This window comes from Pongo pygmaeus, chromosome 2 (assembly GCF_028885625.2).
Source record: "Pongo pygmaeus isolate AG05252 chromosome 2, NHGRI_mPonPyg2-v2.0_pri, whole genome shotgun sequence".
Lineage (NCBI taxonomy): Eukaryota > Metazoa > Chordata > Mammalia > Primates > Hominidae > Pongo > Pongo pygmaeus.
In genome coordinates, this window is record NC_085930.1 from 165,057,057 (window position 1) to 165,079,260 (window position 22,204).

Consider the following 22,204-nt stretch of genomic DNA (forward strand, 5'->3'; position numbering starts at 1 on the left):
TTTTCTAGTAAAAATAGGGGTAGATGTAGCCTTCATTCCTTCATTCTTGACCTTGAACAAGCCTTTCTGGGTGAGCTGACCAAAGTCCATGACATATGCCTTCTTTTCCTAATATCAACAACTGTTTATTGAATATTTATTATACAGCTAGCACATTCCTTAGATAGTCCATTGATTCCTTCCGAATGATCCATGTGCATGTGATGCCTATTTTTATGATCTCCACTTTGTGGAAGGAAATTGAGCCTTAAAGATGATCCTGCCCAACGTTAGCCACTTAAGTATGTGATAAAGCCAGTACTTGAATCTGGAGAATCAGGCTGCAGACTGCAGATGCACATCTTAACTCAACAGAATGTGTCCCCCCCTAGTTTGGGTTGATTATTCATCACTACAAAGATGTCATTTTAGTAATTTCACTTTTCACCTTCACTTTCCACCACACTATAGGTTCTGTAACTCAGGATGTGGCAGTCATGTCTTCCCCTCCCATTTGAAGTCTTTGCTTCTTGCCCTGCACCTGTCTATCAAAAGGCTGGAAGGCTGGAACGTTGGGAAGTCACTCAGGTGGATAATAAAGGTTTGTGTCATAGGATGCACTATGGCTTTTTATATTTCCTCAGGCTTTTCTCCCACAGAAGCTGTTTCCATCGAAAGAGCTATGTAAGTGCAGAGGCCTGAAGAGGCAGCCAAGTGACATCCCTTATTAGATAAATGTAATTCAATTTCTGAATTTGAGTTTAAGTCGTCTTTGGCCATCTCCTTCTCATCCTAGCTCTGAGAGCTAGACAGCAATAGCTGCCCAGGTCTTTCAAATTGTAGACTGTGGTTGTCACTGAATGGCATGTGCTAATGTCCTACCAGGGATTTTTTTACCATTGTATTGTGTGTTTTTGCTGCATGGGAGGAGAAAACAACATGGTTTTGAGGAGCACTTACTCATATTTCTTTGGAGATGGCAGTTGAAACAACAGCTTTCCCCAGCAGTCTCCCCAGGTATGTGAAATGTCATCAGGTGTCAATTTTAGAGAAAAATCTCCATTCTATGGCAAGAGAAATTAGGAGCTTTTTGTGCATTGGTACACACATTGTGACCTAATTTCAAACAGAAACTTGCCAAATATTTCTTCAGTCTCCAAAAAATTAAACTAGGCTTCCCGCCAGATATCTGGCTCTGGTTCCTAATCCAGGAATGGCTCCCAAATGCTTATTGTGAATAGGCTGTAGGTGAATGCCTTTTACAAAATAAAGTGCATTGTTTTTATTAAAGGTAACCCTAGCTGCAAAATCCTGAAACCTTAATACATTGAAATCAGAAAGTTTATTTCAAGCTGGGTACAGTGGTGGCTCACAATGGTAGTCCTAGCTACTCAGGAAGCAGATGTGGGAGGATTACTTGAGACCAGGAGTTTGAGACCAGCCTGGACAGCACAGTGAGACCTTCTTTCAAAAAAGAGAAAGTTTTTTCTTACTTATGTAGTCCGACCAGGGATAGGAAGGGTCCAATCAGGTGGGACTTGGGCTGATGAAAATTCTGTCATCTTCATCTTTTGTTTTTTAAGCTGGCCCATAGCTGAGCATTGACATGGATCAAGAGAGGAGTATGGGAGGAGTAGGTGGAGGGCCCATTTTGTGGGCCAGACCTGTAAGTGGTACCTGCAGGCAGAGGCAATATTGACTGGAATTCAGCCACATGACCACATTCAACTGTAAGGGAGGCTGGGAATTGTAGTTATAAATGTATGCCTTGGAAGGAAGAGAAGTGGGCATGGTGAATCCCAGGTCCGTTTCTGCCACAGAGCTGTGTTTGAAACAGGGTTAGGGAGCTTCTAAGGTAGAGTTTGGCTATTTTCCATAACATGGAGAGACCAAGGTATTCCTTTACTTTCAATGTTATTCCCCTTGTTCAAACTGGACCCCTTGACCTGACCTTTCCTGAGCCACATGGTGGGTCAATCTCTTCTGGCTTCTTTGTTTGGATCTCAACTTTCCTGTTTCACTGAGAAGGCTGATGACACTTCAGAGACCTGTAGATGGTCATCTGATATCCACCTGGCAGTGCAACACTGATGAAGTAAGCAGCCTTCCTTATGTCAGTCTATGAGCATCAGCTCTCATTTTGAACCTGTCAGAATTTTTCTCATTGCCCCGAGACTCACTTATGGCTGGATGAGGCTCTCGGCAGCTCGTGTTTTATTCCTCCTGCATTCCATTGTGAGATGGAGTTGCTGCAAGGCCATCCCTTTCCATGGTAACAGCCACAGACTCTGGTGCCACAGACATGGGCTGATGTCTCAGGAGGCAGGATCAGGCACATGGAAACAAGGGTCAGGGAGCACTTGTGGAGAGCCAGGAGAGCTCACTAATTCAGTCTGTTATTTCAGAACAGATAAGGTGTGTGTTTTTAAGAGGAGCTTCTACAACATTGTGTTCATTTAAACAATGTAATCATTACACATGTTTTTCTATAATGTACTTCCAGGATTCATAACAACAGACAAGATAATCACTTTGCTCCCAGAAGCAGGAGACAGTGCGGTTTTGAATGTAATGTTGTTAAATAAAATTACATATCCTCAATGATATTCTGACATTCTTCTCTGAATCACTATCCTCAATGAAGGTATATTTACATTTTTGTGCAGAATTAATAAGGAATTTGGAGAATAATAGGTTAAGAAAATATGGTTTGTATACAAGAGACTTTTTATTACAAATATCTCCAATTTGAAATATTTCCTTAAAAAATCAAAGCCTAAGGTATATTTTGTAGCTTAATCTTCATATTTAATTTGATTACAGCAATGGACATTAAGTATGAAACAAGCTGTCCAAAGGGCTGTTGAATTATTTAATTACCTCTGGGATTAAGGAGATGAGAGTCAGCACAAACAATTCCACAAGTGGGATGTGTTAGAAAGATCAGCTCTTTCTGTTTCCAAGCTTAGTAATTTGAATGATGTGACTATCCAAACACCAGTTGCTGTTGAACAAAATATTAAATGCTTAAATCTGTTTGCAATATTTTACATTCCAGATAGTCATTTATCCAAAAGAAGTACTGAATGTGTTTTAAAAGTATTTTCAGTTAAATGAATTTTCAATGAAGTTAACATTCAGAATTAGTTTTTTAAAAGGAAAAAATATACTTACATTTAAGGACGTTCTTTCATTACCATATATGTAACATTGAAATAGTTTCTAACAATCAAACTAGAAAATTAAACAGAATTTATTAAGGAAGTTTGAGCACCTACCATGTTCTAGTTCTGAGGATACAGGGATGCAGAGTCAGGGCTTCTTGCCCTGAATGATCCTGGAGTCTGTTCAGGGAAGACAACACTACAGTCAAGTTTTTTGGTGTGATATTAGAAGTGTGAAGGAAATGCTATAAAATTCAGGTAAAAGGGCGATTAGTTATGCCGGGAGACAGGGAGACAGGGAAGAGAAGCATCAGGAAAAAATACACTTAAGATGCACCATTTCAACTAGACTTATACAAGAATGCATGGGGGTTTGTGGGAATGCAAACCAATGAGGAGGCAGGTAAGAAACGGCTGAGGGAAAGAAACATGTAATCGGCAGCTTGAGAACAAATTGGTTGACTTTTTTTTTTTTTTTTTTTTAGGCTAACCCACCAAATTGCTATTAATGGGAAAAAAGTTATGAGGATGGGCCTGATAACATTTCTAAATGCAGGAAATATTCCCAATTAAGCCTCATTCCTCTGACATTGTCAGAGAATGAAAATTTTCACCCAAGTGATTTTTCTAATACCTGAAACTTTCTAATTTAAGTGTCAAGGCTTTATTTTAACTTTCTAAACCTGAAGAAACAACTTGACAACTCTCATTTATCTTAATAAATGTCAACTATTGTGCTATGTTAAAATATCCTCAGGGGCTATTAAAGCATATGGATCTATCTGCCTTGAAAATTGGAGGCCTCATTTTGCTATTTTATTTTTAAATTTTGGCTTCTGAAATTTTTCTTCCTCTGTTATTTTTTTCTGTATCCTCACCTTGCTGTAAGCTTTTCATGCTGCTGTCAGGATGCCTGCCTTTAATAGTTCTCTTAATCTAATTTGCTATCATTACTTTAGGGAGGGGTGGGAAATAAGGAATCCAGTCTTGCTCAAATTATGACCAAGAAAGAATACATGGTTTATGAATTGAGGTACTCAACCAGGAGGTTTGAAATACAGGCTTTAGGATATCTTATTTGTTCATTTGTTCATTCTTGGTTGTGTTTTATCTGGCAAGGTTTCTAAAAAAGGTGATCTCTAAAAATTCATTGTTACTCTATTTGAACTAACATTTCAATCTGTTTGGGAAAATGTCAAATGCTGAAATTATTCAAGTTTATGTTTATCTTGGAATAAACCATAGAGATTTTATAAAAGCAAACCATGTAGAACACAGTATTTCAAAATATTGATGAGATGCTTGTAGTCTACATTTTATAAATTTCTCAGCCAAAGAAAACATTCTAGCACAAATAGAGTAACCAAAGTGAAACTATTCATTTGTCTTCTATAGCAGAGACACACTGAGGGCTTTTCAGTGGATTGTTTTTCAACAGTTTTGCCTTGGAACTTTGGCGATTAAACGTTTACAATTATTATACAGTGAAGTGGCATTTCAAGAGGCAGGATGGTATATTTGGGAATTCAAAATATATAAAATGATTTAGTTTTCTTTTTACATTTTTATTTTTTCTTCACGACGGAGTCTCACTCTGCTGCCCAGGCTGGAGTGCAGTGGCATAATCTCACCTCACTGCAACCTCCGCTTCCTGGGTTCAAGCGATTCTCATGCCTCAGCCTCCCGAGTAGCTGGAATCACAGGCTCCTGCCACCACACCCAGCTAATTTTTGTATTTTTAATAGAGACGGGGTTTCATCATGTTGGCCAGGCTGATCTCAAACTCCTGACCTCAAGCGATCCTCCTAGCTCGGCCTCCCAAAGTGCTGGATTTACAGGAATGTGCTGCTGCACCCAGCCTGATTTAGCTTTTTTTCCCCCATTTTTTTCCCTAGAGGAAAAGCTAATAACTCAGAGAGTATTCAAATCATGCAAGTATTAGGCTGCCAGGCAAAGATTTAAGTCCTTGTCCACTAAGCCCGTGCTCCTGGAAACTTACACTTTATTCCAGTCCTTACAATAATGACCGCTTAATAGCGCCAATTTACCTGGATGTCTATTACCTTATTTGTAAAACAAGATAATTAAATCAGTTTATGTTTAAGAGTTCTTCTAGCTCTAGTTAGACTCCTAGATGTTTTAGATTAATCGTAAGTGCCTGGAAGACGAAGAGAGAGATTGCTTGGATGGAGTGATCCCAGTGAGACTTCTTAGTGCATATCACAAAACTGAAAATATAAAATTTTAGGCTTGCTTTTGTAGCTGAGATTTACTTTTCATGATGCCATTCTGTACCCCAGCCTCTAAGGCCTTGTCATGGACAAGTTCCAGACCCCATAGAAATAACGTGTCAAAGAAGATAGATGAGCCCCATGGCAGAGCATGTGGCACCAGTGTCAAAATATGTGGAGTTCTTTGCAACTTTCAAAACTGCTTTCTGAGTAGGCACTTAAGGAGTGACAGAGGTATTTCTTGCTAGATGAGGAACAAATAAGCATCATTCAGATAATCTCTCATTTCTCTTTGGCAAGGGAGAAAGTCATATTTAAAGCCATCTCCATCCATTTTGTAGTCATGCAGCCTGTAGCATTGAAGTGCCCTGAACATTATTGCTTGTTAGAAGTCTAAGTCTCCCACGTATAACTGTGCATGTTGTGCACTGCACAACACTAGGGGGCACAATCCACATGGGTTAAAATTTGGATGGCAGTCCTTGGAGTTGTGCAGTGTATGTGGTAACCCTTAGACACTGACAGCCTTGCAGGCATTATAATAATAATCACCATTTATTGAGCCATTTATTCTATACTAGTTACATCAAATACAATATTTCTTATAAGTTTCACAACAACCTATTAGGTAATATGATGAGCTGTAGTTTCCAGGGGAAGAAACTGTGACTCAGAAAGTGCCCACTGGTAGGCTGTAGTGGCAAGATTTGAACCCAAGCCTTCCTGATTCATAGCTTGTGCTCTTTCTACCATACTCTACTCTCTGTGGAAATTCCCCTAAGCCAGGCCAGTGCAGACTGGAATAAAGGAGAAGGTGATCTCAGCACCGTGGAAGCATTACTTCAGTGTTAACTTAACAGCATGAGACCACAATACTGTCATGATCTCAAACCTTCTATGGCTCAACATTACTTAAAAAGAGAGCCTAGAGCCTAAATAATGCGACTGAGGCCTCATCTCCCATCCTTTCCACGCCGCTCACCTACCTCTCCTCCAAAGTAGTCATTGCTTCTAACTGCCACGTTTTGAGGTATTTCTGGCCACATTGTGCGCTTTTGCACATCTGGGCCCCATGGACCATTTCCCTTCCTTTAGCTTTGGACTAAGGCCACATTTTGGCATCTTTTGGGAACTTTTGAATAAAGAGCAAGAGAGTCATGCCCAAAGTAGGTGAGGAGAGTTTTTGCTACAAATGCCAGAGCTCTACTCAAAGATGCTTTCTAGTTGAGGACTGTGGGACCAATGCAGAATAGTAGTTAAATCTCAAGGGCCAGTCTTGCCCACAAATGTTCTATGCCAAGGTAGAGATCTATAGACGTAGTCACCAATAAATATGCTCATTTTTTTCTTTTTTTTTTAACTTTTATTTTTGGTTTGGGGGTACATGCAAAGGTTTGTTACATGGGTAAACTTGTGTCACAGGGTTTTGTTGTACAGGTTATTTCATTTTCTAGGTACTAAGCCTAGTACCAAATAGTTATTTTTTCTATCCTCTCACTCCTACTCATTTTTTCTAAAGCAAGGTTATAATGTGTATGTATCATACATTGGGGAGGGATTGTTTTTATGCTATAACATAGGAGTATACAGTAGATAAGCAGTAGGGATAAGGAAAAGGAATCAGGTGAGACTGAAGATGCTACCTTTGGGTCCAGGGAGAAGGAGCTAAGGCTGACTCAACAGGGGCTCTCCATTAGTCATGTGCTGTACTCCCATGCACTGTAACACGCACCCCCTCGCCTATCCTACCAGGACTGTTGTGTTGTATTCGCTGGGAAAATCTAGACTAACAGGAGATGTGAGGCATTGCCTAGAAAAGCACCAATGAATGATAGAGACATTTAACATTAGATTTCTTGATGGATTGCAAACTACTTCTTCTTCTTTTTTTTTTTTTTTTTTTGAGACAGAGTTTTGCTCTGTCACCCAGGCTGGAGTGCATTATCTTGCGTGATCTCACTGCGACCTCCGTCCCCCTGGGTTCAAACAATACTCCTGCCTCAGCCTTCTGAGTAGCTGGGATTACAGGCGCCCGCTACCACGTCTGGCTAATTTTTTTTTTTTTTTTGTATTTTTAGTGGAGACGAGGTTTCACCATGTTGGCCAGACTGGTCTTGAACTCCTGACCTCAGATGATCCACCCACCTCGGCCTCCCAAAGTGCTGGGATTACAGGCGTGAGCCGCTGTGCCCAGCCTGGATTGCAAACTTCTGAAAGAACTCCCTCCACTTCTCCCACCCTTTACCTTTACTGCTGATGTTGTCCCAGGGTATCTTCTCTGACCCTCTGCTCTTTTCCCAGACTGGGTTTAGCCTCAGTGATTGCTTCTATCTTTGCTCATATCACATCACTTTGTAATCTTTACTGGTTTCTCTCCTCTCCTCCACTGAGAGCTCCTTGAGGTCAAAGGCAACGTTTTATGCATTGTGTTTTGTTAACACAACACACACATACTCTACTTAGCTGTGGTCTCGCCACATACAGCTAGACCCCAAGGTAGCTCTGGCAAAGGTGAAGAGAAGATGGCAGTGACAGGAGGAGCAATTCCTCTAGATGGTTCCCAGTGAGATGAAGGCAGACGTCTCACGGCATCACCTGCAGAACACTAGTGAGCAAACACATGAAGAAGAGCAGAAAGATGAAGTTCCTGTAAATAATCAGAATAGAAAAATATGCTCTGGGCTGTAGTCTGGTGTCCCTTGTCCAAATTGACCTGGGTGGTCCCAATACTTCTCCACCCTGGCAGTGGCAGTGCATTCCTACTCCTCTAGCTCCACCAGCTCTGGCCTCAGTTTTTATTTTAGACCTGGATGTTCTTGGATGACTGCGACATGTCCAAGATATACACTGTTCAACAAATCACCTCCTTAGCCAAGAAAAAATTTAAAACTAGGCTATAAAGATGTTTGCTATATTCCAAGAATAACATAAATCTCACGAGCCTGGTATCTTTCATAACTAGTGAATAATTCATGGACTCCAAGTCTCGCCAGTTACACAGAAGGAAGGATCATCACCTCTATAGCATGATTAGAGCAATTACTTTTTAAGATACACAGAACATCAGATGTAGATTAGAAGAATCTTAGAGATTACCTAAGTCTGAGCCAGTAAAGAAACTAAGGGGTCAGAAAGGTCAAGACCTGCCCAAGGTCACACTATTGTTTATGAATCCTGAGCAGGTGTAGATGAAGTCTGCTTGCCACCCAGAGCTGCGTGAGCTTCTATATGTAGCTTCTGTGTCCCAGGCCTCCCGTGCCCCATCAGCAGGACCGGGTAGGCAGCACCTGTCTTATCACATGGCCTTGTTGCTTTTTCCTACACTCTATACTCTGCTGACCATGTGATTGCACAGTACTTAAATATTCTAAAAAGAATATGAAAATCATCGCTCCTGAGATACAGAAGGAAAGCAAGAAGGACATTAACTGTCCTTCTCAGCTGCTCAGAGGCATTTCTTACAGTCTTACCACATTGAGCTTAAAATTGATCTTAGTTTGTATTGACAACCAAAGAGATAAATAGTTCTTTTATTAAATATAGTTTCTATCCTCCACCTTTAAACTGGGACCTTTTATGACATTGACCTGCTTTTAGAACTTTATGAAAAGAAATTTCAGTTCCAGACAAATATTGGCTTTCTCATTGCTCTCTCCTTTCCTGGGCCCAGTTCCAAATTTAGAGGACAAAAAGAGAGGGACACATGGGAGAGGGCTCATGCCCCATGTTTTAGAAACTGCTTTCCTGGTTCACCTGTGTTTCTTCCTTGGCCCTCCACTGGCACCACTGCCTGAACCTCCAGGTGTTCTCAGCCCTGGAGGAACCACTTTCATGACTCACATAGTCAGATTGAACTGGTGGCTACCATAAGTGATGTCACTGGTGCAACTTTACTTGGGAATGCTAATTTCTCCCTAACTCCATTGTACTGTGGGTTTTTTTTTTTTTTTTTTTTTCCCTAGCTTTTCTGGCCTTTTCTTTATAAGCTCTTATTTCTTCTTTCATGCTCGGGGCTTTGGCTGCTAGGGTGAAAATGGAAATAGGTTTATGAGAGAAAAGGTAGCTATTGGGAGTTTAAAATTAAAGCAAGGAAATTGTTAATCTCTATGCAATGTTGATTGCGCACAAAGCATCATTCTGATCATTATAACTGGAGTTTACAAGCTTGTATCAGATACAGTCCCTTCTCTAAAAGAGTTTATAATCTGGATGGGGAGTTAAGAGGTACACTTGCAAGAGAGGTATCTCATACTCTGGAACAGCATATTATGTCTTTGTTTCCCAAAGGAGGTACAAGTACCACTCATACGGCATTAAATAACTGATTCACTTTGTAAATGTAGTATATTCCTGTTTCAATTTCCTTTCATTTTTTTCTCATTATCTAAAAAGAAGGGAAGAGAAAATCTCAGATTTGTGCTAAATTATCTTTAAAACCTCTCTAATATTTTTAAATCTTTGTCAATAAAAGATAAAAAGAGTTAAGACTCTGATCCCAAGCCTCTGGACACTAAGTATCCAGCTGCAATGTAATAACATTCTTCATTTTTATTGCATTTTTTACAGACTACATTCTATTTTATTACAAGTGATAAGGTTTTTCTGTTTATGGTGGTAGTAATATAATGTTTCCTGACTAAATGTCTTAGTTCAGGCTGTTACCATAGACTTAATGGCTTAAAACAATGCACATTAATTTCTCACAGTTCTAGAGGCTGAAGTCTGAGATCAGGGTGCCAGCGGGGTCAGGTTCTTGGTAAGGGCCCTCTTCCCGGTTGAAGGGCCACTGCTCTCTCCTTCCAGTGTTCTTACATGGTGAAAAGACGGCAAGCTACCTTTGGCCTCTTCTTATAAGGGCACTAATCCCATTCTGAGGGCTCCAAGATCACAACTTGCTCACCTCCCAAAGGCCCTATATCCTAATATCATCACACTGGGGGTTAAGATTCCCACATATGAATTTTGGGAGGAATGCAAACATTCAGTCCGTAACACTAAAAAAATTCATTTAGGTAGAAAAAGCAATTTAATTCCAAATAGTAAATAAATAATGGTATAGGATATACAAAAATATGGCAGAAATCACAGGGGGTGTGCAAGTGTTTGTGAAACAGTTTAGAAGTATCAAGTGAGGGCTTTAGGTTTGAATTGCAAGTGGAATTTCAATGAATAATCGTGTACTGGGGCTGGGAAGAATTCCTAGAGGAGGTGAGCTTTGAGGGAGCGTGTGTGTGTGTGTGTGAAGATTCATGTCAGCAGAGATGTAAGATGTGATGGCAGGTGGGAGGTGTGAGTGTGAAGCTATTAGACCGAATGAACAGTTTATGTCCAGAAGTCACGGTTGGAGGAGAGTCACAGCTGGAATCATGTGGTGGAAAAACCCATATGTGAGGAGTTTCTTTGCTTTTTTTTTTTTTTTTAAACTCTCTATTTTGAGATAACTGTTTATTCATATGCAGGTATAAGAAGCAATAGAGAGATTCCATATATCCTTTGCCTAGTTTCCCCAGATGATGGTATCTTGCCTTGCCACAGTTCAATAGCACAATCAGGAAACTGATGATGATACAAGCCCCTGCCCTTATTCAGATTTCTCCAGTATTATATGCACTCATTTTTGTGTAATTTATGTTTAGTTCCATGCAGTGTGGTTACATGCATTGCTTGATGTGACCACTACCATAATCAAGACACAACAGTTCCATTACAAGAATCCCACCTCTACCCGTTTTATAGCCACAGCCATCTTCTTCCCTTTCGTCTTTTCTAACCCATGGCAATTATTAATTTGTTCTTCCTCTCTAGCTACAATTTTGCCATTTCGAGAATGTTATATATATGGAATGATACAGATTCCAAAATGCGACCTTTTGGTGTTAGCTTTTTTTTTTCCCCACTTAGCATAAGGCTCTCGAGATTTATTCAACTTGTTGTTTTGACCAATAGTTCTTTCCTTTTACTTGCTGAGTGGTATTTCATAGTATGAATATGCCACAGTTTAATCATTCACCCATTATGGAATATTTGGGTTGTTTCTAGATTTTGGCTGTTGTGAATAAAGATACCATAAACATTTGTGTGCAAGTTTTCATGTGAACATCAGTTTTCATTTCTCTGGGATAAATACCCAACAGTGTGATTGCTGTGTCATATAGTAAGTTTGGAATGTTTAGTCTTATAAGAAACTTTTCTGGAGTGGCTGAACCATTTAACATTCCTACCAGCAATTTATGAGGGATCCAGTTTCTCTGACTCTTTGACAGCATTTAGTGTTATCACCATTTGTATTTTAGCTATTGTGATAGATGTGTAGTGATCTCTCATTGTGGATTTCATTTGTATTTCCCTAATGGCTAATGATCTTTTGATGCTCTTATGTGCCATCTGTATATCCTCTGCAGTGAAATGTTTGTTCATATCTTTTGCCTGTTTACCAATTAGCTTGTTTATGTTTTTATTGTTGAGTTTGGAGAGTTCTTTGTATGTTCTAGATATAAGTCTTTTGTCAGATATGTGGTTTGCAAATATTTTCTCCCAGTCTGTAATTTGCTTTTTAAAATCCCCTTCCGGTGGTATTTCATAGAGCAAAAGTTGTTAATGATGAAATCTAATTTATGAGTTTTTCCTTTTATGGATTGTGCTTTTGGTGTCAAGTCTAATAATTCTTCACTTAACTCTAGGTTCTGAGGATTTTCTCCTGTTTTTACCTACAAGTTTATAGTTTTACATTTTACATTTAAATCCATGATCAATTTTGAGTTGATTTTTGTATAAAGATGAGGTTTAGGTCAATGGTTCATTTATTTTTGTTTGTTGCTGTTCTGCTTTGCCTCGCTTATGGATATCCAGTTGCTCCAGCACCATTTGGTGGAAAAGCTATTCTTCCTCCACAGATTTGCTCTTCACATTTGTCAAAAATAATTAGCCATATTTGTGTGGACCCTTTGCCTTTTACAACCACTTGTTGATATTTTTCTATCATTTGACAGCAACATCTGAAAGAGGTTAATGGACCTTTCACCCAAATTAATCATTCCACTAGTATAAAAAATTATTTGATTACAAAATATTTAATAATTTAGAGAAGTCTCATTACATACTCATGAATCATCCCTAAGGCTTTATGGTCCTTAAAAAAACAGATTGGCCCAGATCCCACCAAAATATTTCCTTTTACCTAAATAGAAAGACATGGGAAAAAGTTCCCATATTTTTTTTCCCCAGGGCCAATACATAGTTGCTTACGTTTGACTCTGCATACTTTAAAGGGATGAGAAAAGTGATTGGCCACCAAAAGGCTCCTTATGCACAGGCCTGGGCAGGGACACACAACCAACAGCTCTGTTGGGAACTTAGGAGCCTGCTCGCCTACAAAAATGATAAGAGAGATCTAAAGAAAACAAGCTAATCCTTTTGAGGGACATACTGAAGCCAGATAACCCAATATTCACAGCAAGATACAGTGAGTCTTAAAGCTAAGCACCGTGCAATTAGCTTTGCTTCCTTGGGTTTTCGAAACATGCATCTGTATAAACCTGCCTGCGCAGACATCCCTAGCCCCAAGCTGGGTCTGCCAAAATGCAGTGAATCGGCTCTAAAATGTAGATGGCACCTAGCAGTGACCAAGACTCAGCCTCAGGCAGCCTGCAAACCTGTGAGGCCCAGTGGAGCAGCCGAACAGAAATATCTGGAAAAGTTTCTACGTGTTCATGGAATTTCGTTGCAGGAAACCACCAGAGCAGAGACGGGCATGGCATACAGGTACTGCTGATTGCAAAGTCATCCAACCAGGGCACTGCACTGATGTCAAAGGTTGTTATTAAAGAAATAAGGACTGAAATAGCAAGACAAAACCCTATAAGAAAAAGAAAGAAAAATGCAGTGAGCCCTTTTCTTGGGTTGCCTTGTTGTTGTTGTTGTTTTTAGCTTTAAGCGTTCTCTTTCCTCAGAGGGTTACACAAAAGACAGTCAAGTTCACCTGTGGAAACTCCTAACCATGTGCTGCCAGAAGAAGTATCTTTGGCTCTGAGTAGGGAGGTGATTTAGCAGGTCAAAATGAAGAATGGGGACTCCATTCTTCTTAAGGGAAAGAGAATTTATAAGTTAAGAGTAGAATTTTTTTTTTTTAATGCTGCCTGGGATTCAAGACTTATTTTCTTCTAAACTTGATTCATGTGGTCTGTACTAATAGCTAATAAAGTAGTTCAAGTTCTCCTTGAAATGACAGCACTTTATTTATTTATTTATTTTTAAAATCAATGTTGCCCAAGATAAATTACTGGTTGTACACTAAACTTCCAATACCATTATTTATTTTATGAAAGATTAACAAAAAGGAGAAATGTTTTCCTGGTATAGGGTTGGATGTGTAATCTTTATAAGTTGCTCTGCAATGGGAAGAATCTTTCCTTTTCAGAGCAATTATTGCTCCTGCACAAGTGCTTCCTTTACCTACGCCTGGAGTTTTAAATAGCCCAGAAGCTGAGTAAAAGCTATTCAGAAGGACAAGGGTACTGAAAACTGAAAAAACAATTTAGCAATTGTAAGAACAGTTGTCCTAGCTCAAATCAAAACTTCTGTACAGCATAAGATTGTTTTTCATGCACAAGATGTCCCCAGTGATTTCATTTTTCCATAATCTGAAGGGAAGGTCTATTTCAGTGTAGTAGCTGCTGTTCTAATTTATCAGCTAATTATATTCATAAAGCAATTTGCAATGATATGGCTCCTCTCTGGAGAGCAAAGTATTTTACACAGACTCTATGTAATAAAAGGCTTGTGCAGAAAAGAAATGAACTCTTCTCAATTTATAAGGAGGATAGGACAGCCTACCACATCCTGCTTTAGAAGGGGAGCTCACCTTTTCATGGTAGCTCATGGAATGAGGAGGGATGGATGAGGAGGAGATGCTGCTGTTTCTTTCTGAATCTGTCTGTCACCGGAAGGAGCCTACTTCTCTATCCCCCCACGTTCTCTCTTCTCCGTGTTTCCTCGCCCCTCAGTGGTGGTAGTGATGGTGATGTGAACACAGATTGGGCGAAGGGGAAGATGGACCGTTTCACTTTTAAAAAAGTCTGCCTCCATGTCTTTGTCATAGGAGTATTACCATGTATTACTTTGTCATAGGTGGTATTACCATGAATTGTTACATAAACCTTCAGAGGGCATACCTTTCTCTCTCAAAAGTCTAGTTTAAATAACAATTACAGATCTGTGCTGTGTGCCAATGTTCAGGTGAAGGTATGTTCTAGGAAAGTGTTTTTCAAAGGATTATGAAGTAGAGGAACACGTTCTTCAGACAGGTGAAAGCAAAGCTGCCTCAGCTAAAGGTGGGAGCTTGGAGCCCACCTGCTTGAGGGGAGCAGTCATCCCCCAGCCTCTTCTGAGACATCTATGTGGATTCCATATTCCACATAGGTTTGGGGCGACTCTTCATGATGCCTTGGTGGGTAAGGCTCTGTTACCTTGGAGATGCCTTGGACAAGGATGTATGCTACCATATCACACCCTAGTAAGAAATGGGACTTAGGGGAATGTTGCTCCTGAATAATTTGAGGGGAGAAAAGCACAGTTTAATTGATCATTAACCCTAAGAAATAGCCAGGGCTCTAAATTATGATGAGCTTGTGCTCTGACACATCTTCCTGACACATTTCTCCGTTACCCACTCCCCAATGTCCTTAGTGCTCTGTTTATTCTCCCTTTAAGACACTCGCTTACTACTCTTATTTAAGACATTCTCCTGCAACCATTTGGAAAGGATTTTTAGGAAAGAGAACCAGGGTTCTCTTGGTTCCTCCCCAACTTAGCTTTAGACCTTGATTTCTTATAAACATAGTTGGGGTTAAGAGAGAAGCTGACTTTCATATTCTTACTTCTTTATTATGATTTTTTCCCCCTCAGGAAAAAGAGGGTGGGCAGGGGACCATGGCTATGTTAAAAAAAAACCTCTGTTAAGCCTTGTTTTTTCTATTTTCTTTTTTCTTGTAAAGTTGAAAGAAAATGGGCATTGAAGTTAAACAGACCAGAGTTCAAATTCAAGCTCTGCCTGTTTTAGAACTGTGTGACATTGGGCCAGTCATGACATAGAAATGCCTAATACAGTAGGTGCTCACTGGGAATGGAGGTTTTCTTCCCACTTACTCTGTAGTGTCTGTCCATCAGTCTAAGTGGGGGAGGGATTGAAACCCTTTAGGTGAAGCATATAAAGGGATAAGAGAATATTCTCAAAAGGAAAAAAAAAGAATAAGACAACCCACAGTAGTTCACAATCTGTGTAGGTTTCCATGCTCAGCTTTAGAATTCTGAGAGGTCTGGAAGAGCCGGGTAAGCTGTTTTCCATTCCGAATTTGGTCAGACGCCATTGCAGACTTTAGCCCAATATCAGCTGCTTGGGTCCCTCGATCATCTGTGAGAGAGCATTATGTTGTGTTTCCATGGAGACTTCGTTTTATTTCTAACTAAGGTTGACCAGGAGGAGAAAAAAAATAAGTAAATATGCAAACACATGCATCAATTGAAAAGAAACTGGAGGACATTGAATGTGGTGTAGAAAGTGCCAAGTTGCTGTGTAGATCCTTCTGTTGGCTTAGAAATCTCACAAAAATAGAAGTTTTAAAATTCATTTTATCAGTGACTATAAAATGGTTACCTAAGAGGGTCTTCAATTTACTTCTAAGAGGCTGAAAATTAATTGTCTTTATTACATAGCACTGAACTCTAAGCCAGACAGTAAACATGAGCCTGAGTCAAGGTTAAAATACACTGAGGAGTAGTTTTATGAGAAAAACACCAAAAATATCTAGACTGAGTTAGGATGTAGCAAATACCTAGCTTTGAAGCAATCTTATGATACTAACATTGGCAGGAGAAACTTAAACAGATATAAAATGAAGCTCTAATCCAAGGACAACACTTTTCCTGTAAAAGGCTAGATAGCAAACATTTCATGCTCCAGGTTCGTATCTGCCTCTGTTACATCTACTGACCTCTGCTATGTAGGGTGAATGTGGCTATTGATGATATGCAAATGAGTGGGCACAGCCATGTTCCAATGAAATTTTATTTATGGACACGGAAATTTGAATTTTATACAGTTTTTGCATATCACAAATCTTATTTTTTCCTCCAAACCACTAAAAATGTAAAAATCATTCTTAGCTTGTGGGCCATACAAAAACAGGTGGCAGGCTGGGTTTGTTCAGCAGGCCATAGTTTGCTGACCCCTGCTTTAGAAAGCAAGGCCTTCAGTTGCTCAGGTTATTTATTTACTTGTTTGTATTTATTTATTTTTAAACCTTTTTGTTTCCAGAGGTATTTAAGGAACGCAAATGCATATAATTGAGAAAGATAAAAATAAATTATAAAGAAGATGGAAAAAACAGAGCCAAGAAAGACCAAAAGAGCAGGAAGGGAACAGAGAGCCGGGGGTGAGGGAGCAAGCTGTGTATAAGCCAGTGTGTTGGAAGAATTAGACCTGGATTTGGCTCTGTGCTTTCCAGCAGCATTAAATTGTGAAGAGGGAAACTGAGCCCTTTACAAAGTTACAGGGTCCTTGAGTTAGAGACAAGCCAGTTGCTCCATAATGGCACACCTCTTCCTGATCTGTAAATCAGAGAGAAGTTCCTTTTGAGGTTCTTCTTTGTGTAATGAATAATATCCTTGCAATATCCTTATAGCAAACACAGCAGTAAGGTTCCTAGAGGATCTTTCCTATGGAGCCCCTAATATTACTATCACATTAAATAGTAACTCAGTAAAGACAAATAGGTGCATAATGGAAAAAAGTGACATTGGTTAAATAGAAACCACATTGGCCACTTTGGGCTGTGCTTTAAGAATTTTCCAATAACAAAAACACAGATTTCTTTTTTTTTTCTTTCTTTAAGAATGACAGGGCTTGTCCAGGTTTGTGGAATGAAACAATTGTTTCTGGAAAAATAAGTGTTATTTGCCAATCAAGGATAAAATTTTCTAAAGCCTTGAGCTGATGGCAGGGAGAAGGCGATAAAAGAAGAAAGGGAAAAGTAGAGAAACTCTTGGAATTCTTAACTTGGGATGGGCCTTAAGGATAATCTGCTCCAATTTCTGGTCTTACAGCTGAAGAAAATTGAGGCTCAGAGATGTTGAGTGTCTAGCCTGAAGTTGCACATCTAGCTAGCAACAAAGCTAGGACTAGAACCCCTGTCTCTTGGGTCTCACTCCAGTGCTTTCTTCAAGCTTTTCATATTTATTCCCAGCTCCCCAACCTCCATCCCACCACGTGCCAAGACACACACACACACACATGCGTGCACGCACATACAAACACACACCGCACCCTGGAGATACTGCAGATCCAGCCATATTCACCGCCCTGCTCTGTCTACTTTTCCAGGCTCCCCGTTATTGTGCTTTGTGACCTGCTCAGTCCTGCTGCTTTGCATGCTTACCCTCCACTTTCTGCCAGAATCATTGAGTCTCTACTCATCGTTACTTTTCCTACCTGGAATATTCTTACACATCCCACTTGCCTAGGTAACCCCAACCCACAGGGTCTCCTTCTGCCCCTACAGCATTGACCACCAGTCTTTTCTCTATATAGGATATAGATTGTTAGTTATTTCTGTGTGTGTGTATCTTATTATCAAAATTGTGCATCATGACCTTGAGGATGAGGACTAAAACTTATAATATTTTATACTTCTTCAATGCCTTTGCACTTAGAAAGTGCTGGGTACATACTTGTTGCTTGATTGAGGTGCATCCATTCAGAAGCTGGGAAAGAGAGAAACCAAAGAGCAAGTAGGAACTTTCATTTTCTCTACTAATAGTGCTCTAGCCCCATCTTTTCTCCTGTATCTTAGGTACAATATGCTACTTAATCTTGTTAAGCCTCAGCTTCCGTATCTGTAAAATGGGCCTAATTTAACTTATTTCACAGTGGCATTGTAAGAAATCCATAGTCACATATGTGAAAGTGCTTGGCTCACTGCCTGCTAGAGTGGGAACCTAAGCGTTTCCTTGCTCCAAGCTCCTTTTTAACCAGTCCTAGGAATCTATCACTTAGGCATCTTTGGCATTTCCAAAAAGAAGTGTGTGTCTATCTATAAAGGATAGAGGGACAGAAAACACCTAAAATTGAATATTGCCCAGTTCTGAACACATCACCCTCCTTTCCTCACTTGCTTTTTCTTTTCTTTTCTTTTTCTTTTTTTTTTTTTTTTTTTTGCTGTTGCTATTAGGATCTACTCAGAAAGTGTTTGTTTTTCTTTCTTTTTATCTCACACATGGGCTCCTATTTAATCAGCTTGGCCTCAGGAAGTGTGGGAATAAATAACTCTTCAAACGATGTAATACGAAGGTATCTTTTATAAACCGCTGCATTTCCAGTGCCTGGCATTGTGCCTAGAACAAAAATATTTGAGCCAGAATGAAATGAAAAGGACTGAAACTTCCACCAGCTTGCAGTGTCTCTCCCATCAGCTTGCCCCAGTGTCCGAAGATCTCCCTAGACTGGAGACATCAGTTCTCAGAGACTTCTGTTAAAAGGGAAGTGTGCTTGCTGAGTGGTGGCCACGCTAATCTAAGCTACTAGATGGTAGACCAAGAAGGAAACAGGACATAGTCCAAGCCTGACCTAAAACAAGAGAAAATAGGAAGGAAGCTTCTAGGCTAGATCAACAGAAAAGCTCGAGTATCCGAGCATGGTACCTTGCTATGGACTATCCATAGAAGCAGGAGGGATGGAATTGAAAAAAAGGGGAAGGAAAACTAGAGAGAAACCTCACTCAGCTACCAGCTTTTCTCAAAGATGTCAGGGCAGAGAATTTGAAGGCATAAATGAGAGTTTTCATTGATCATTAAATGAAGACTCCAAAGATAAGTAGGAACAATTTTTCACCTGAACCCCTTTCTGTGGGTTCTGTCACAGTGCAAACATGATGTTTTAGCAGAAGGATTTAAAGACAAGCTTCCTCCCTCCTCTCATCCCCTGCTTCCTTATCTACAAAATGAAGCTGAAAAACCCTACTTCAAAGGGTAACACCATCCACTCAAAGAGGCATATAGTGGACACCCAGGAAAGACTATCCCTCTTGCCCTTTCTCCTTTTCATTGTATTACAGGGTTGACATATGTGGAAGTTGAAAATTATATTTGTTCCTAAATTGCACTTACTGTCATCCTCCCAGGACCCTCCAAACCCCACCAAAAACACCCTTTCATCATGTGTTCTTGTGACCTGCCCTTTTCATGAGACACTTGGCACACTCAGACCTGCTTGAAAAGTATTAATAGCTAGGGCTGTGACTGTGAAAATCAATAGCCTAGAAAAATGCTACTCATGCAGGGGGTTGTATTAAAAAATGTCCACATGATTTATTTTAGATGACCTAATTTGGTAAGTCTCCGGGCCTGTGCTAATTTGCTATGAGCTCTCTGGCTGTTTTTCTCCTTGCACCAGTATTTCTGGAGGAAAGTAGATGACACCAAGATGGCTCGGGCTCAGGACGTATGTGATGACTTGAAACCTGAATAGGCTGCTGGTGAAGGGCCGAGGAGGCGTAGTGAAAGGGGCTTATTCAAAACAAACAGAACGTGTTATTTCCTATTGAATGGAATAGAAATTCTAAAATAAGTATGTTTGGAAAGTGTCAGTTTAGATAGAAAATGCTTAGAATTTAAGCAAGAGTGAGAGATGAATGCTGCTTGGGTTTGAAATATTGTTGAGAGGGGCAGATATTCAATCTGTTTTGAAATTTCCACTTGGGGTTTTCCAGGATAAAAGTTGCTTTGTTTATACAGCATGACGAAAATACTGGAAATTCAGGGCTTGAGAACAATACTGGGTTACAGGGATTCATGCTTTCTTATATACAAGTTGTTGACAGCGGTTTCATCTGAAAAAAAGTGACCATTTTGAAATCTGATTTTCCTGACCGAGGAGTAACTGTAGGCCAAAGATGTTTTCACCCAAGAGAAAAACAATTCCTGAATTTCCCTGCAGTGCCTTTGAGTGCCACTAAGATGTGCTGTTTCATAAAGAAAAGGAAGCTCTTCTGTTCCCTGAAATGCTTCTAGCAGGAAACTATTCAGACAGTCCTAGACTCGAACTTAAATTTGAATCTATGTATTTACCTTGATTGTAATGGGAAATTTTATATAGTGAGAAAAAAATTAAAAAGGTAAGACCAGCATATTCCTAAGGTTCTGAGAAGCCTTGATTCCATAGCAAGCCTATGTTATTATAACCTAACCCAGTTAGATATTTTATAGAGCAAATTTTCTATGTCTGGGAGTTTTCTAGCGTAGGGGGTTCTGAGCTACACCACAGATCTCTGGGCATGGCTGGTGAAGAAAGGAAAAGTAGACATCTCATCCCCTACCATCTTTCAGAGAATATTCTGTTGGTGTCAGCCCCACCTCAGGTGCAGGCACCTTGTTGCACAGTTAAGATGGAGCAGACGTAGTGAATCTGGAACGTGTGTGCTATCTGGACTGCACGGGAAAAGGCCATATCAAAGCCTGTCAATGCTCTCAGAACCATGGTCTTGCGGACCTGGCTCACCACCAAGTTAGGAGATGGCCCTCCTCTGTACCCACTGTTTGTTTTCACTTATCACGTGTCACCTCTCCACACTGGATGCAAGTGGCTCCCATCCAGTGATTCCTCTTCCTCTCCTTATCTAGTTACCAACCAGTTCTCCCTAAGTTTTAAAATATAGATGCTTTTTAATAGAGTGTCTGCAAAATATATCATCCAAAGAAATGAATCCCTAATGATGGGAGTACAGGTAGTAAAGGAGTTATTTTTAGACAAACTGTCTAGTACTTAAGGCCAGAACTATTTTAAAATTTTTATCAGAAAATAATTTCAAACATAAGGAAAAGTTGTAAAAATAACATAAAGAACACATCTGGGCTATTTATTCCTTAACATATTGTTAACATTTTGCCTCATTTGCTTTAACTTTTGTTCATGCTCTCACATGCTCACTCCTTACAACCCACCTCCCCATTTATTTTTCCAAGCTTTTTAAAACTAAGTTGCACACATCATGGCTTTTTAGTCCTCAATATCTCTTAATAGTTATGATATTTTCTTATCTCCAATACAAGTAACAACTTTGGTAAAATTTACATAAATATGATATTTTAATCTACCATTGTATTCTAATTTTGTCAGCTGACACAATAATGCTCTTTGTGGCATTTTTTTACTCCAGTTGTACAGGATCAATATTGGATGGCAATATTTTGTTGTCATGTCTTTTAGGTCTCCTTCAATCTGGAACAGTTCAGGAGAAATTAATTTTAGTATAGGAAGGAGGTCAAAGGAAAGACTATGACTAATTGCAAGTCTGCCTTGGGATGGGAGGTGGCGCTGTGGTGCCACACAATTGTTATGCCTGCAGGAAGGTCTCCTGGATATTGTTACCATATCCCTGCCAACGACTGTGTCTCCCACAGCTACCCAACGAGGGCTACCACATTTTCTTCTGGAACTTTAGGCCCAAAGCTGAGGGATCTCATAGGCCTACTGACCTTATCAGCCTACATAAATCCGGTCCCTGTGCTCAGCACATCCCCTGAGTCCTGTGTCCCTGTGCTCAGCACATCTCCTGAGGGGTGAGTGTTAGTGGTAGGTGTGTTAAAAGAGAGTCACCAGGCGTTAAGAGAGGTAAGGCCCTCTGAGCACTGATGGACCACAGACATGGTTACCTCAGGATTGTCCAGCCCCTAAGTCAGGTGCCCATAAATGAACTGGGTTAGGAAACCATCCTAAGAGGCTGAAGCGGCAGCCAAAGGAGAGGCCTGATACCAGCTGGATTCAGAGCGACGGGAGTATGG

The 22,204-nt window shown here is 40.0% G+C and overlaps 1 protein-coding gene across 2 annotated transcripts in view; it reads left to right on the top strand.

Moving 5' to 3' along the window:
- The window catches only part of KCNAB1 (potassium voltage-gated channel subfamily A regulatory beta subunit 1), a 487,064-nt gene that overhangs the window by 86,600 nt on the left and 378,260 nt on the right, over positions 1-22,204 (top strand). Inside the window, exon 1 of one of the 2 annotated variants that reach the window (XM_054480675.2) lies at positions 12,675-13,135. The exons of the other annotated variant lie outside the window; for it this stretch is intronic. Within the exon in view, the coding sequence (XP_054336650.1) occupies positions 12,894-13,135 (242 nt within the window). The 5' untranslated portion in view covers positions 12,675-12,893. Of the gene's footprint in view, positions 1-12,674; positions 13,136-22,204 lie in introns of those variants that run through there. 2 annotated transcript variants of the gene reach the window in all.